The sequence below is a fragment of the Neodiprion virginianus genome, chromosome 5 (genome assembly GCF_021901495.1).
Source record: "Neodiprion virginianus isolate iyNeoVirg1 chromosome 5, iyNeoVirg1.1, whole genome shotgun sequence".
Classification (NCBI taxonomy): domain Eukaryota; kingdom Metazoa; phylum Arthropoda; class Insecta; order Hymenoptera; family Diprionidae; genus Neodiprion; species Neodiprion virginianus.
Window position 1 is genome coordinate 18,731,895 of NC_060881.1, and position 17,395 is coordinate 18,749,289.

The 17,395-nt window shown below is 36.6% G+C and overlaps 2 protein-coding genes across 2 annotated transcripts; both read left to right on the forward strand.

The window, feature by feature from the left end:
• Window positions 1–1,651: 1,651 nt before the first annotated feature.
• LOC124306175 (carbohydrate sulfotransferase 5-like) lies at window positions 1,652–6,596 on the forward strand. The gene is made up of 6 exons (XM_046766486.1): window positions 1,652–1,922; window positions 2,939–3,075; window positions 3,199–3,434; window positions 4,688–4,886; window positions 4,973–5,152; window positions 5,485–6,596. Exons 1-6 carry the CDS (start codon window positions 1,779–1,781, stop codon window positions 5,798–5,800), a joined length of 1,212 nt encoding a protein of 403 aa, XP_046622442.1. The 5' UTR covers window positions 1,652–1,778; the 3' UTR covers window positions 5,801–6,596.
• A 4,638-nt stretch (window positions 6,597–11,234) lies between these two features.
• LOC124305588 (carbohydrate sulfotransferase 3-like) lies at window positions 11,235–14,491 on the forward strand (the record flags this gene model as incomplete). The annotated part of the gene is made up of 5 exons (XM_046765166.1): window positions 11,235–11,341; window positions 11,465–11,700; window positions 12,954–13,152; window positions 13,239–13,418; window positions 13,750–14,491. Coding segments are annotated over 5 exons (1,041 nt in total), but the record flags the coding sequence as incomplete, so codon positions are not given.
• Window positions 14,492–17,395: the final 2,904 nt, after the last annotated feature.

The window sequence follows — 17,395 nt, forward strand, 5'->3', positions numbered from 1 at the left end:
CTTTGTGCAGCTGAACCGCAAATATCAAACATCGTTACGTAACAGTGAAATCCAGAGGGAATTGGTCGGTTCGGTAGGCTGAAAGGTTTTGTCAATTTGTTACTCCGATGTTCGAATACAGCCGATGGTTTGTTTGTGTCATCGAAACATCAAACAATGACTCTCTGTGCCTGTAATTAATGTAATTCGACGCATCGCCAAGAGTTGAGAAATTTCAAAGCAAGATCAAAACGCTTAACATCACTTGGCAAAAAATATGCAAAGTACTAAACATTCATAATTTGTCGTGCCTGCTATAATCGCACATAGTGAACCGAATATTGCAAACCCAATTCATCGCGCAATAACCGTTAAGCAACTTTGAAAACTGTTTGCACTTTCGTGACATTTTTATTCACAATTTTCCAAGATGTCTGCCGAGAATCTTTAAGACAGAGCAATAAGTTTTGGATGAGAAACTGAATGCGTTAACTTTTAAAATGACTGAACAATAATTGATTTCCGTTTAATTCATATACTTATCAAGTATATCCCAGACTTGGAGTTAATTTAGTTTCTTGAACTCCAAATTCTGCTGTATCGCTTGATGTATATCAAGAAAGAGACGAAGTTCTAATACCCATCGTTTATGGTAATAATGAAAGAATGGATTGACAGATATTGTAGGTATTCATAATCAAGTCGTCAATATTTAATTTAAAGAATTATATTTCAACCGTCGAAACGAAACCAGATTTGGAACAATTATCTTCAATATTGAATGATAAAGATGCTAACGCTATTCACGTACTTACGTCAATTTGAATTGTTTCAGTTTTTAAACAAACAAGATTATTGATAGGGATTCGATTTTGAAAAACATGTTGAATTTCACCACATTTGCAAATTGAAATTTGTACAATCTAATCAAATTATGCATTATACAGATTTGATAGAATTACAACGGGTTACATTTGTAACTTGGAAGCAAAAGAAAAGTCTAGAAAAAAAAAAAATTGAAGCAATTGGTTTTCTTAAAAAGTTTCGTACCGACGGTTCGGCTTCAGTACGTTTATTTCTTTCTGGCTACTGCAATTAGAGGAAATGATTCTTTCAAGTGCGCTTGCAGATACGGATTGAAGCAGCGTCTCGCAGCCCCGCGTCGAACGAACACTGACATGGTCCCCTCCACCTGTAAAGATTCGAATTATCGTTATGAGTGACTTCTTTGCCTCAGCGTACAATTATAGTAGTTAGGCGTGAGCAAAAGTATCAGGTCATATTGTCAACTTAGCACGGTTGCGAACCGCGAGTATTATTTTCCAACAAAATTTATCACTGATAATCAATTCACCACCGAATTAAATTGTGCACTGTATTCTCACGGAGTTGATGTGAAGATTTTCGCGCTACATGTTGTGTAAAATTTGTTCCCGCGAAACTTGACTCGCTGTGCAATTTTCTGACCAAAAAAAAACCGCAATTGCGTCACGAAGTGTTTGATTTCGAACAGGAAAAAAAAACTCATCATAAGAGGGAAAAAAAATTCAAAATCCAAAACACAATGATTTAGGTAAATCAATACGGGGATATTTACAAGAAAAAAAAATTCGTGATTAGGGTACATATTAAATGATCGAATGATCGGAAACTCGAAGCTTCCGTCTCACGTGTTTTTCCAACGGTTCGATTTTCTTTTTCACACCGTATAACGTAATCGCAAGAAAGAAAAAACAACATCCTAAATCAACTTGTTAAGAAATTCGATAAGCACGACCGATGTTGGACTGAACCACAGGATGATGTCGAAGAAAACAAACTTTTTCGGCTTGTTGGTAACAGGATGTTTACTCTCGGTGCTTTTGTTCTTCAATGGGGAATACGGTAGCCTCTCAAAGCACGAAGTGCAGCCGTCGGCAGCTTTTCACGAGTCGAAGGAAAATGTAAGTTAGGTCAGAAATCCTAAACGGGAATTAATTAAGTATCAGCTTTCTTGTTACCAAACGTCATTCTATCAGTTACATAAAATACACCCACAGAATTTTACAATCCGGAAGTATGGGTATATGTATCAATTAATACGAGTATCAACTTTAAGATATTTTGTAAGCAATATTTCATAAGCCAGACTGATAACAGAAATTATTAGCCATGTAATTCTAACGAATTATGATCAATTTTTCACTGATTTTGTCTGTCGTTGAATTCCTGAGCGTTAATTTTTCTCCCACAAAAGTAACTGTCGAACGAAAATAAATGCGGGATTTTTTCTTGTTTCAACTGTTTCCAAACAGTTGATAGTGTTGAATTTATGAATCTTATTTTTACAGTATTCTTTATATCACCAACGTATCTAGTAATTAGTTAACCGAAAGATTTTCCTCATAATCGTATAAATTTTATTCTCTATTGATTAGATTATTTTCAACGTTTTCGGCAGTACTGCTTGCTAGTTAAAGTTCACGGAATAAGTTATTCGTTCCCGCGTGCTCAGTGATCACCTGTTCAAATATCCAATAGGTATTCAGCAGCAATGAAAATATTTAAAATAAACCATTCGCCATAATTATGAAGCCTTCCGTTGAAGTAAAAATCGCGTATAATTTAGATTCAATAAAAATGGGCGTAAAATAGATGGCGATTATACTGAGAGAATATCATGAAAGTTAACACTCGGTGACCGCTAACTCGGCATCACTCAAATCGTCCATGAATAATAATTTGAGTTTTTGATTCCATCGAAATTTTTATGGGTGATCACACCTAATGTGATAAGCTTTAAGGACATTTCATCATTTTGTCAAGTTGAAATCAATAAACAGAAATAGCGTATTACTATTGGAAAGACAATACCGCTGTAGAAGAATACAGTATCTTCCAAACTGATTGTTTTATTTTCAGACTTACCGTGAACAGTTGTTCTTATGTTTTTTCCAAGCGCCGCACATTATTATTTCAGAATACCACAGCTGATAAGAAAGAACATGATTCTGCATCAAAGGATATCGAAAAAATCCTTAATATGCAGAGAGAATTAATCATCAAAGACATGAAGAACTATGAATATCCCAATGGAAAATACAATATCAGTGCCAGGTAAGGAAGTTGTTTTTAACGACTGAATTTTTTCATTTTTTTCACTCACTGCATTCTGTCATTCAAAAGTTTCCAAATCTTCACAAGATTTTTAATTTGTAGAAAAGTAATATTACGTTGCAGCAAACTTGAGGATTTGGTGATGGAAAATAACGGAACACCGATCAGAAGTATAATTGTAACAACATGGCGAAGCGGAAGCACATTTTTCGGCGATATTCTTAACGCAAATCCGGCAAATTATTATCACTATGAACCGCTGCTGGCTTTCGACATCGTTCAAGTCCGAGGTCCTCCCTTGTCTTCGAAGGCTTTGAAGTGGGTCAAGGATTTGCTCAACTGCGAATACGAAGACCTAGGTGATTTGAATTCACGTTAAACACCGACATTCGCCGAACCCTACGAAAATTTGTACGGTAATTTTTGGTATCGCAACTGCTTTTACACATCGAGCAGTTATTTATGGGATGAACCATGCGAATCGCATCGATGGACAGCAGTTTTGACTACCGGCGCCCGTGCGAAATCGGTTGTGTAATAATCTGCTGGAAAACTCGATCACTTATTGTAGTGTTTGTGAAATTTGAAAGCAAAAAAAAATCGTGATTGATAATTCCTGGGAAATATATCTTTTCACTGATGGACCAGGGAATAAATTCAACCGGTTTAGCGAGCAAATGTTACACTTCATTCCTGACATCGGATGCTCGTTACTTATTAGCGAAATGAAATCAGCGGTATATCATCATTCATGATCCATGTTCATCTGTTCGTAGTGTCAAAAATGTGGTTTTTTACAAATCGGTTACAAAAGAATTTAAACTGGTTAAAAATTTCACTAAATTTACAATACCTCACATGATATATAAATAAGGCAATGTTGCGTAGAATATTTTTGTTTAATTGGAGATCTCCTTGAAATTACGCGAACTTTAAAGAAATGTCGACACGTTAGTATTTTACTTGTTGAGCAAACAACTGCATCTGTGTCAAGAGACTTCGTACGGAAAGTCTTAACACAGCTGAATGCTCAATCCGTAGGTTATGCCGACTGTGAAAATACTTGCACGTTCAATCCGAAGCGTTTGTTTTTGAAAACAGACATTTTGGTCGTTACGAATTCACGGAAATGGTTATCGTAATTGCTGAGAGAGTGAGTTCCGAGTCCTTCGGACAAAGGATCGTTGGAGGAAAAGTTATTTAATCAATCCTGTTAGGAGTCAGCGATTCTATGGTTGATAAAGTAACATGGACCTGGACAATTGTCAAGGAAATAATACTCATGCTAGAATTACGTCCTTGGATCAATTGCGAAGACAAAGGATGTAGAATGCTCTCCAAAGTCTTGATGTACACGTCGATACAAGGCCATTGGAACATAAACTGACCTTATTGAAAATGGTGTTGTATGATATCAAATAAAACTACATTGATTAGGCGGTAGACCATGCCGAGTTTGCAGGACACACATCATCCTGATGCGTTGCTATGCAATTTATCTGACACACTGTCTGCAAAAGGTTGCAGTAACAACACTTGACATTTACTCACTGATTACTCCAGTCTCCGACAGCATCCAATCCATATTGTTGACTTCGATATTATATTTCAGGTGAATACATCGACTACGGAAAACCACATCCGTGGGTTTTTAATCACAATACGAATTTGTGGAAGCAGTGTGGACATCACAAAGGGGTCTGCTATGACCACAAATTTCTCAGCTCGATGTGCAAGCTCTTTCCATTCCAATCGATGAAACTTGTACGAATGAGGTTACGAATCGCACAGGAGCTTCTTGCGGATGAAAAGTTGGTGGATTATCACTGGTATATTATGCAGTTCATTCAAACTCTGACATCCTTCGCTTCAATTTGTGGTGGTCACCGTTTTTCAGATTAGCCGTACGCATAGTGTTGTTGGTCAGAGATCCTCGAGGGATTCTTCAGTCGAGAAAACATCGTGACTTTTGCCCTCCAAGTCCTGATTGTTCCGATCCAGCTTTGACGTGCGCTGATCTTGTCTCAGATTACAAAGTTGCTGTTGAACTGCTGAAGAAATACCCAACTAGATTCAAGTATGCTGTTTCCTTGTATTGCAACGATTTTTTTTTTTTTTGTAAACGTAGAATGGTAACTGTACAAAAAGACATCTCAGTCCACACATTCATCTAGTGTAATACTTTCGTATTGGAGTATCGAAACACGGCGTTGAACAAGCCTGCAATAACCGCTCACCAATTGATACTCATCGAATCTCATAAACGGACGCCAAAATTTGTACATGATTGACGATACTGCGAATCGTTTCATCATTCTTTTGACCTTTCGTGAAAATATACTGCGATGACTTGTCTCTAGCTGTGTTCTATAGGTGAGTTTGGCGATAAAGTAACGTTATGTTTCGCAGAGTGATACGATACGAAGATCTTTCCCTGGATCCGTACAAGTATGTCGAAGAACTTTATAAGTTTTACGGACTCTTTTTTCATCCGGAAACGAAAAAATTTCTTGATACTCATACCAAAGCCAGCAAGGGTGGAGTGTCGAGTACTTTTCGAGATTCAGCAGCAGCTCCGTTTCATTGGAGAACAGAATTGAAATTCGAGGAAGTAGAAGAAATACAAGAATCTTGTGTAACTGCTATGAAATACTGGGGTTACGTTCCAGCAATGAACGCCACTCATCAGACGGAATTCAAACCTGTGACAGACTTTTTGTTATAATTGTAAGAATGGAAGAATATGCCGCACGCTGAGGAACGTATATTATTCGCAACGAATTGTACAAGTGCATATCATTTCTATTCGCCAAAGCTATTCACGTATTTATATCGATTTGCATGGTTTCGATATTTGAACAAAAACGAATATGAATGGAAATTGGCTCAAGCAAGACAGACTCAATTTCATCACAGCTGTGAATTTAAATTTTTACAACCTGATCAAATTACCTTCACAGGGGTGAATAGATAGGAAATTATACTGTATACAGATTCGACAGAAATGAAATGTCGGTTTACGCGTGGCTCGGAGTCTACATTTTCACCCAAGACTCCCGGTATATATTTTTCTTCTACCCTTCTAATTTTCCACAGTTGGATTACTTCGTTTCGTTCCGAAAACCCATTTATTGGCATTGCAATCCGAGTTTCAGACCAATGTTATCAACTTGGCACGGTTAAGAACTGTGAATATTGTTCTAAAAAAACAACCTCATCAATTGATAGTCAATTCACAATCGAGTTAAATTTTGAACTGCATTCTCGAGGAGTTGATCTAAACATTTTCATATTGCGTGAAATTGGATCGCGTGAAACTTGACTTACTATGCAATTTCATTAAAAGAAAAACAGAAGAAAAACGAACCACCATTACGTCGCGAAATGTTTAATTGCAAAAAGAAAAAAATCATCGTAAAAAAAAAAATCTCATGTCAAACGCCGCACAATTTCTTGCACAACCTACACAATCGTTTATATAACGTATTGTATGTATAGATAGTTGAAATAAATAATAAAATTACATGATTTGGGTACATATTAAATGATCCAATGATCGGAAATCCAACGATTCGATTTTCTTTCTTCCACCGTATAATACAACAATAATAAGAAAGACAAACAAGGATGTTCGACTGAGCCATTGGATAAGGTTGAAGAAAACAAGCTTGCTCGGTTTGTTGAAACCAGGAAGGTTTGTCTCGGTGTTTTATCCCTCTACGGGAAATACAAGAGCTCTTCAATGTACGAAATGCAATCTTCAGCGGCCCTTGGAAAACGTAAGTTCGGTCAGAAATCTGACCGCGATTCAATCAATTAATTAGTTATGTACCGTGACGTGGCATTTTGACTTACAATTAGTCGCAGTAGCTCAGAGTTAGAGTAGCTCAGTGGTACAAACAGTTGTCCGCAAAGCGAAAGATCCGAGTTCGAATTCCGATCCAATCCAAGCCGTGAAACATTTTTTCCGGACTCGCCGGAAATGCACGTCACAGTAGCTATAAAAAAAAAACTCATTATTGAGCATAATTCGATCAGTTATATCAAATACAGCAACAAAATTTGTGAACTGGAACTACGGGTATGTATATAAATGGTTTTTCATCAAACAAACATGTATAAAAATTATCAGTATCGAACTTTCGAATCAAATAATATCTCATTGTCAGTGAAATTCGTCGCCGATCGCCCCAAGTTCATTAAAAACATGAACGCGTACTTTAAACGTCGTTGTAACTTCGTCGAAGGTGAAACTTATTCTGATTTATGTTTCCGCTGATATCCAACCGAAAAATGAAAAGTGTAAATTTAATACCTGTTTACGTGAAGAATGATAACACCGGTCAACACGAATTTTGAGTCTGGGTTCTGCATGTCAATTTTGAATATCTTCTGTCTAACTGATAGATGAAAAAATATTTTTAATAGAAAAATTTTGTTTTTGTAGAAACGAGAACGATACTTTGGATTTTAAGAAAAATTAAATATTTTCTCAAACATTTATTATAAATAAAAATTAAACAAACTTAGTTTCACATTCAAATCACTTTTATTCAAAAACAACAAGTAATAATAAACCACAAGTGTAAAAGAATTGATAGACAAAGTTTACAAATTAATATTTTTCGTACTTCTTCTACTTTCGTATGAACTTTTGCGTATCGAACCCCAAACGTAATCTCCCATCATGCTCTCGTTATGCTAACCCTGATAACGTTGATCACGGTGACGTCTATCACATATAACCCGAATCCATCTGAATTATCCATCTGACATAGACAATAAAAACGTGACGCAGACACCTGTTTCAAGAGTATCTCGCTATAATCAATCCCCCCCTCTGCTTGTCGAATCTGACTAACGATCATAAACAATGTTCGCCCTCGCATGGACACGTAACTGTCATAGTTATTGTACTCGACCAGAAACATCGATGGATCCAAACTTTGTGCAGCTGAACCGTAAATATCAAACATCGTTACGTAACAATGAAATCCAGAGGGAATTGGTCGGTTCGGTAGGCTGAACGTTTTGTCAATTTGTTACTCCGATGTTCGAATACAGCCGATGGTTTGTTTGTGTCATCGAAACATCAAACAATGACTCTCTGTGCCTGTAATTCATGTAATTCGACGCATCGCCAAGAGTTGAGAAATTGCAAAGCAAGATCAAAACGCTTAACATCACTTGGCAAAAAATATGCAAAGTACTAAACATTCATAATTTGTCGTTCCTGCAATAATCGCACATAGTGAACCGAATATTGCAAACCCAATTCATTGCGCAATGATCGTTGAGCAAGTTTGAAAACTGTTTGCACTTTCGTGACATTTTTATTCACAATTTTCCAAGATGTCTGCCGAGAATCTTTAAGACAGAGCAATAAGTTTTGGATGAGAAACTGAATGCGTTAACTTTTAAAATGACTGAACAATAATTGATTTCCGTTTAATTCATATACTTATCAAGTATATCCCAGACTTGGAGTTAATTTAGTTTCTTGAACTCCAAATTCTGCTGTATCGCATGATGTGTATCAAGAAAGAGACGAAATTCTAATACTCACCGTTTATGGTAACAATGAAACAATCGATTGACAGATATTGTAAGTATTCACAATAAAATCGTCAATATTTAATTCAAAGAATTACATTTCAAACGTCGAAACGAAACCAGATTTGGAACAATTACCTTCAATATTGAATGATAAAGATGCTAACGCTATTCACGTACTAACGTCAATTCGAATCGTTTTAGTTTTTAAACAGAAGCATGTATTGATAAAAATTGAATTGTGCAAAACGTGGTGAATTGTGTCACAGCCGTGAATTTAAATTTGTACAATCTAATCAAATTATACATTATACAGATTTGATAGAATTACAACGGGTTACATTTGTAACTTGGAAGCAAAAGAAAAGGCTAGAAAAAAAAATTGAAGCAATTGGTTTTCTTGAAAAGTTTCGTACCGACGGTTCGGCTTCAGTACCTTTATTTCTTTCTGGCTACTGCAATTAGAGGAAATGATTCTTTCAAGTGCGCTTGCAGATACAGATTAAAGCAGCGTCTCGCAGCCCCGCGTCGAACGAACACTGACATGGTCCCCTCCACCTGTCAAGATTTGAATTATCGTTATGAGTGACTTCTTTGCCTCAGCGTACAATTATAGTAGTTAGGCGTGAGCAAAAGTATCAGGTCATATTGTCAACTTAGCACGGTTGCGAACCGCGAGTATTATTTTCCAACAAAATTTATCACTGATAATCAATTCACCACCGAATTAAATTGTGCACTGTATTCTCACGGAGTTGATGTGAAGATTTTCGCGCTACATGTTGTGTAAGATTTGTTCCCGCGAAACTTGACTCGCTGTGCAATTTTCTGACCAAAAAAAACCGCAATTGCGTCACGAAGTGTTTGATTTCGAGCAGGAAAAAAAAACTCATCATAAGAGGGAAAAAAAAATTAAGAATCCAAAACACAATGATTTAGGTAAATCAATACCGGGATATTTACAAGAAAAAAAAATACGTGATTAGGGTACATATTAAATGATCGAATGATCGGAAATTCGGAGCTTCCGTGTCACGTGTTTTTCCAACGGTTCGATTTTCTTTTTCACACCGTATAACGTAATCGCAAGAAAGAAAAAACAACATCCTAAATCAACTTGTTAAGAAATTCGATAAGCACGACCGATGTTGGACTGAACCACAGGATGATGTCAAAGAAAACAAACTTTTTCGGCTTGTTGGTAACAGGATGTTTACTCTCGGTGCTTTTGTTCTTCAATGCAGAATACGGTAGCCCCTCAAAGCACGAAGTGCAGCCGTCGGCAGCTTTTCACGAGTCGAAGGAAAATGTAAGTTAGGTCAGAAATCCTAAACGCGAATTAATTAAGTATCAGCTTTCTTGTTACCAAACGTCATTCTATCAGTTACATAAAATACACCCACAGAATTTTGCAATCCGGAAGTATGGGTATATGTATCAATTAATATGAGTATCAACTTTGAGATATTTTGTAAACAATATTTCGTAAGTCAGACTGATAACAGAAATTATTTGTCATGTAATGCTAACGAATTATGATCAATTTTTCACTGATTTTGTCTGTTGTTGAATTCCTGAGCGTTAATTTTTCTCCCAAAAAAGTAACTGTCGAACGAAAATAAATGTGGGATTTTTTCTTGTTCCAACTGTTTCCAAACAGTTGATAGTGTTGAATTTATGAATCTTATTTTTACATTATTCTTTATATCACCAACGTATCTAGTAATTAGTTAAACGAAAGGTTTTCCTCATAATCGTATAAATTTTATTCTCTATTGATTAGATTATTTTCAACGTTTTCGGCAGTACTGCTTTCTAGTTGAAGTTCACGGAATAAGTTATTCGTTCCCGCGTGCTCAGTGATCACCTGTTCAAATATCCAATAGGTATTCAGCAGCAATGAAAATATCTAAAATAAACCATTCGCCATAATTATGAAGCCTTCCGTTGAAGTGAAAATCGTGTACAATTTAGATTCAATAAAAATAGGCGTAAAATAGATGGCGATTATACTGAGAGAAGGCATCACTCAAATCGTTCATGAATAATAATTTGAGTTTTTGATTCCATTAAAATTTTTATGGGTGATCACACCTAATGTGATGAGCTTTAAGGACATTTTTCGATTTCTTTTTGTTCATCGGTTCATGAAATGCGAATTTGTTATTATTTTTTTTTAAGGCCAGCCTGCGAAAAACAGACGAAGAACGTGAGTGATGCCGAGTCGGCGGTGACCGAGTTTTAACTTTCAAGATATTCTCTCAGTACGTCAATTATCGTTGTCCGGATGCATTTGAATCTGATAAAATGGTTCTGTTGACTTGTTTCCTTGGATATGAGAAAAAAAAGGCAAAAACAAACATTATTATTGGCATCGTTGTGAAGTTTTTTTTTTTTTCTTTTAATAGGTCATTTTGTTAAGTTAAAATCAATAAACAGAAATAGCGTATTGCTATTGGAAAGACAATACCGCTGTAGAAGAATACTGTATCTTCCAAACTGATTGTTTTATCTTCAGACTTACCGTGAACAGTTGTTCTTATGTTTTTTCCAAGCGCCGTACATTATTATTTCAGAATACCACAGCTGATAAGAAAGAACCTGATTCTGAGTCAAAGGAAATCGAAAAAATCCTTGATATGCAGAGAGAATTGATCAGAAAAGATATGCAGGGCTACGAATATCCCAATGGCAAATATAATATCAGTGCCAGGTGAGGAAGTTGTTTTTAACGACTGAATGTTTTCATATATTTCACACTCTGCACTCTGTCATCCAAGAGCTTCCGAACCTTCCCAAGATTTTCAATTTGTAGAAAAGTAATATTACGTTGCAGCAAACTTGAGGATTTGGTGATGGAAAAGAAAGGAACACCGATCAGAAGTATAATTGTAACAACGTGGCGAAGCGGAAGCACATTTTTCGGCGATATTCTTAACGCAAATCCGGCAAATTATTATCACTATGAACCGCTGCTGCCTTTCGACATCGTTCGAGTCCGAGGTCCTCCCTTGTCTTCGAAGGCTTTGAAGTGGGTCAAGGATTTGCTCAACTGCGAATACGAAGACCTAGGTGATTTGAATTCACGTTAAACACCGACATTCGCCGAACCCTACAATAATTTGTACGGCAATTTTTTGTATCGCAACTGCTTTTACACATCGAGCAGTTACTTGTGGGATGAACCATGCGAATCGCATCAATGGACAGCAATTTTGACTACCGGCGTCCATGCGAAATCGGTTCTGTAATAATCTGCTGGAAAACTCGATCGCTTATTGTAGTGTTTCTGAAATTCGAAAGCAAAAAGAAATCGCGATTGATAATTCCTGGGAAATATATCTTTTCACAGATGGACCAGGGAATAAATTCAACCGGTTTAGCGAGCAAATGTTACACTTCATTCCTGACATCGGATGCTCGTTACTTATTAGCGAAATGGAATCAGCGGTATATCATCATTCATGATCCATGTTCATCTTTTCGCAGTGTCAAAAATGTGGTTTTTTACAAATCGGTTACAAAAGAATTTAAACTAGTTAAAAATTTCACTAAATTTACAATACCTCACATGATATACTCGTATAAATAAGGCAATGTTGCGTAGAATATTTTCGTTTAATTGGAGATCTCCTTGAAATTACGGGAACTGTAAAGAAATGTCGACACGTTAGTATTTTACTTGTTGAGCAAACAACTGCATCTGTGTCAAGAGACTTCGTACGGAAAGTCTTAACACAGCTGAATGCTCAATCCGTAGGTTATGCCGACTGTGAAAATACTTGCACATTCAATCCGAAGCGTTTGTTTTTGAAAACAGACATTTTGGTCGTTACGAATTCACGGAAATGGTTATCGTAATTGCTGAGAGAGTGAGTTCCGAGTCCTTCGGACAAAGGATCGTTGGAGGAAAAGTTATTTAATCAATCCTGTTAGGAGTCAGCGATTCTATGGTTGATAAAATAACATGGACCTGGACAATCGATAAGGAGAGAATACTCATGCTAGAATTATGTCCTTGGATCCAGTATGAAGACAAGGGATGTAAAATGCTCTCCGAAGTCTTGACGCGCTATTCGATCCAAGGACATTAGAAAATAAACTATCCCTATTGAAAATGTTGTAGTATGATATCAAATGAATTGATTATCCGGTAGACCATGTAGAGTTTGCAGAACACGCATCACCCTGACGAGATACTATTCAATTTATCTGACACACTATCTGCAAAAGGTTGCAGTAACAACACTTGACATTTACTCACTGATTACTCCAGTCTCCGACAGCATCCAATCCATATTGCTGACTTCGATATTATATTTCAGGTGAATATATCGACTACGGAAAACCACACCCGTGGGTTTTTAATCACAATACGAATTTGTGGGAGCAGTGTGGACATCACAAAGGGGTCTGCTATGACCACAAATTTCTCAGCTCGATGTGCAAGCTCTTTCCATTCCAATCGATGAAACTTGTACGAATGAGGTTACGAATCGCACAGGAGCTTCTTGCGGATGAAAAGTTGGTGGATTATCACTGGTATATTATGCAGTTCATTCAAACTCTGACATCCTTCGCTTCAATTTGTGGTGGTCACCGTTTTTCAGATTAGCCGTACGCATAGTGCTGTTGGTGAGAGATCCTCGAGGGATTCTCCAGTCGAGAAAACATCGTGCCTTTTGTCCACCAAGTCCTGATTGTTCCGATCCAGCTTTGACGTGCGCGGATCTTGTCTCAGATTACAAAGTTGCTGTTGAACTGCTGAAGAAATACCCAACTAGATTCAAGTATGCTGTTATTTTTATCGCAATGCTTTTTTTTTTTGTAAAAACAGAGAATGATAGCCGTACGAAAACATGCCTGTATCAGTAGATGCATATAGTGCAATACTGTCGTCCTTGAGTATCAAAACAAGAAGCTGAATAAGCTATCAATCATTGCTCATTAATGGTTGCACATCGAATGTCTTAAACGGACACGAAAATTTGTATTTGATTTGGAAAATCGCGATTCTTAAAATCGTTCTCCTGATATTTTGTGATAACATAGCTGTGATAAATAAGCTCTTGCTGTGTTCTCTGGATATGTTTGACGATGATATGACATCACATTTCACAGGGTGATACGATACGAAGAACTTTCCCTGGATCCGTACAAACAGGCCGAAGAACTTTACAAGTTTTACGGACTCTTCTTTCATCCGGAAACGAAAAAATATCTCGATACTCATACAAAAACCAATAAGGAAGTATGGAGTACATTTCGAGATTCAAAAACTGCTCCGTTTCATTGGAGAACGGAGTTAACATTTGAAGAAGTAGAAGAAATACAAGAATCCTGCACCACTGCAATGAAATACTGGGGTTACGTTCCGGCAATGAACGCTTCTCATCAAAAGGAATTCAACCCTGTTACAAACTACGTATTAAAATTGTAACGAATTTTTTTTACTCACCCGCAGAGATTTTCAAAAATTTCAACGCTGTCCAATTTCTATAAGATGGGATTCGAAGGGATCACGAGTGGAAATATATTTCAAATAGTGATGAACGCATTTTACTTACAACAACTTGTAGTACTGCGTAACGAAGTGTTGAACAGTTTTGTGAACTCTTATCTTATTGCAATTGGTTACATGATATGGTATTTATATAAATTCGAAAGATTCTTCAACTTCCACATCTACATTTTTCATTTTACTTTTATTGCCGTCACAGATATCTTATTCTCGAGGGCTTTTCCAAGTAGATAGAATAAACACTCACGAATACGTGCACTTCCCTTTTCGAATATCGCGGAAGATTAAAAACTTATCATCCCTGCAATAATCACATGCATTGCAAACCATTCTTTCTACACTCTGACAAGTTCGGAAACCGTTCGACCACTTTCTGGTATTCATTTATCCGACAAGACCTGTCACAGGTGTAGGAAATCCGAACCAATAGACTTTGGAAAACGCTACCTTACAGTTGCAATGTGTTTGAATGATGCAACAAATAAAAAAGATACTGCTGATTCAACCTAAATTCGAGATGATTAGACATTAGCCTGCATTTTTTAAAGTCATATTTCCGTACGATCCCCATGTTGGCCATCTTTGGCATTAGGATATAAGTCAGGAAAACATATGACATCCATTCATGCCACGTGTTCAGAATTTGTTCCTGAACCCTCAGAATCTGATAAAGAACTGTTGCACCTTACTTTCTCGGTCGGCATTATAGGGTGGATGGTATATTGCTCGTGCTAATTTTGGCTATCCGTTATTTCTGTCAATATTGCGCAAGATTTGGTAGACCCTGAACTACACAGGATTAAAAAAACCTGTGTGTGAATTCCTTTATAATCGCAAAGAATTGTTATACGCAAAATCTCCACTCCACTCTCGTAAAATGAAACTAGTTTTATCGTCCGTCTGAATTTTGTTCACTCAAAGTTATAATCAACATTTTTGCACTTCTCGTTCTTGTTCTGCGTGTTTGAGAACCTTTGACGTTGAACTCGTACGCGACAAATACACCAAATATGCGGCGTGCTCCGTGACGGTTTAGGAATTCGTATCACTGCGCAACGTTCACGCGCAGGTTACAGTTCTGACAACCAAAACATTTGGTTGCCGATACACAGAAAATTTGGTGCGGACGTTGGATTTGAACTTTCACGAGTGCGCAATGTTTGCGCGCAGGTTATAGTAGTCAATCGTCAAAACATTTGGCTGACCGTACAACAATAATTCCATTCGCACTTCATGACAAAGCCATTTTGTTGAGAACACTAAATATAAATAACAAAATGATATAGTATGATTAAGAAAACAGATCTGTGTCAATTCATTGTGTCAACAAAATGAAGAGTTATGCTGGAATATATTTTTCGTTGCGACGACCAAAAATTGCCAACGAAACAATTTTGCTGCCTTGACTCAAGTATTTTTCTGGGTGTAGGAGGCGAGATTTTGATGGCATGAACCCCTGTTTTGAATTCAAACTTGATGCGTATTGCCGTTTATCGGATACCAAGATCCCAAACTGCATTCTGTCAAGGGGTGGAGGCGAAGAGTAATTCGTAATTCGTAATTCGAGTGAGTAAGAGTAAAAGAAGAAGAAGATTTTTCATTTTACACTAACTTTGGTTTTTCATATCTCCAAAACTGTTGAACTGATTTCAATCAGATTAATAGAGCATGGGTACATGAGTAGGTTTTCTCGATCTTGATATTTTTTTTTTTTATTTTTTTAGAAAAGATTAACTCCTTTCGTCCCTTCAATGTTCAACTCCTGGGGGTCAATTACGTAATTTTAGTTTTCACATTTCCCACCATTCAAGCATTCTCAAATGTTTGCAAAGTTTAGTCAACCAATCAGAATGCTTGGATGCTGGAAAATGTGAAAAGTGAAATTACATAATGAACCCCCTGGTATCTCTCCTTTCCTTTCTTGCTCACCGACATAAAATCGGACGCAGTTGAAGTTTCGATGTTACCATCGCTGTCACTCTTTCGTCGGACATCTTCAGCTCAACGTTCACCTCCTAAGGATTTCACTCACGTCTGTAAAACTAATATTACTAATTACTGGTAATATAAATGTGACAATAACACGTCATGGAGCAATGGAAAGTGCAACTTTAATACCTGTTTACGTGTATAATGATAACAGCCAAGGGCAGAGAACGAACAGTACGTCCGTTTGAAAAAAAAATATAACGTCCGAGATAAGATGCAATAAAATACTCTGATGAATATTTTTCCATGTATATTGGCTGTCGGTTGTACTGAAGAGCAAATCTTGGAAGGTGGTTTATTTTCGAGTAATTGAAAATTTGGAAATGTCACCTCGTATTTCGTATCAGAGTTATTCCAGCATTCAAATTTTCTGAACTGTACGATTTTTCAATCCCCGCATCTAAAAAAAAAAACGACGTGTAGTTAAGATTATTTGCAACCCGTACTATCGGCTAGAAACATCGTGCATAAATAGTCTTCCGAATAGTAATAAAACTCGACACGACTCACTGATAATTCTTGTAGTCGCCTTCAACAGAAGGTGAGTAATTGGTTCAGACAAAGAGCTCGAATATGAATCGGTTTACTGTTGACTGAAATAATTGGTTACCAGAAATGCAAAGCTTTTTGTTGATGGTATTCCTATGCTGTAAAAAATCTATTTACAAATACAAAAATAGAAATTCTTGGAGCCATAAATAAGAGCTTGGACCTTGATGTTTTATTTTGATCGCGTCAGGATCGATAAAAATCTAGTAGATTCGATCGATTGCATTTCATCAGCATCCGACTATAATTTCTTTAGTTATCATTTCTTGTATTGTTCTGCGAAGAATTACAATTTTTCGTCACATTTTTATTCACAATTTTCCAAGATGTCTGCCGAGAATCTTTAAGACAGAGCAATCAGTTTTGGATGAGAAACTGAATGCGTTAACTTTTAAAATGACGGAACAATAATTGATTTCCGTTTAATTCATATAATTATCAAGTATATCCCAGACTTGAAGTTAATTCAGTTTCTTGAACTCCAAATTCTGCTGTATCGCATGATGTGTATCAAGAAAGAGACGAAATTCTAATACTCACCGTTTATGGTAACAATGAAACAATCGATTGACAGATATCGTAAGTATTCATAATCAAGTCGTCAATATTTAATTCAAAAGAATTATATTTCAACCGTCGAAACGAAACCAGATTTGGAACAGTTATCTTTAATATTGAATGATAAAAATGCTAACGCTATTCACGTAT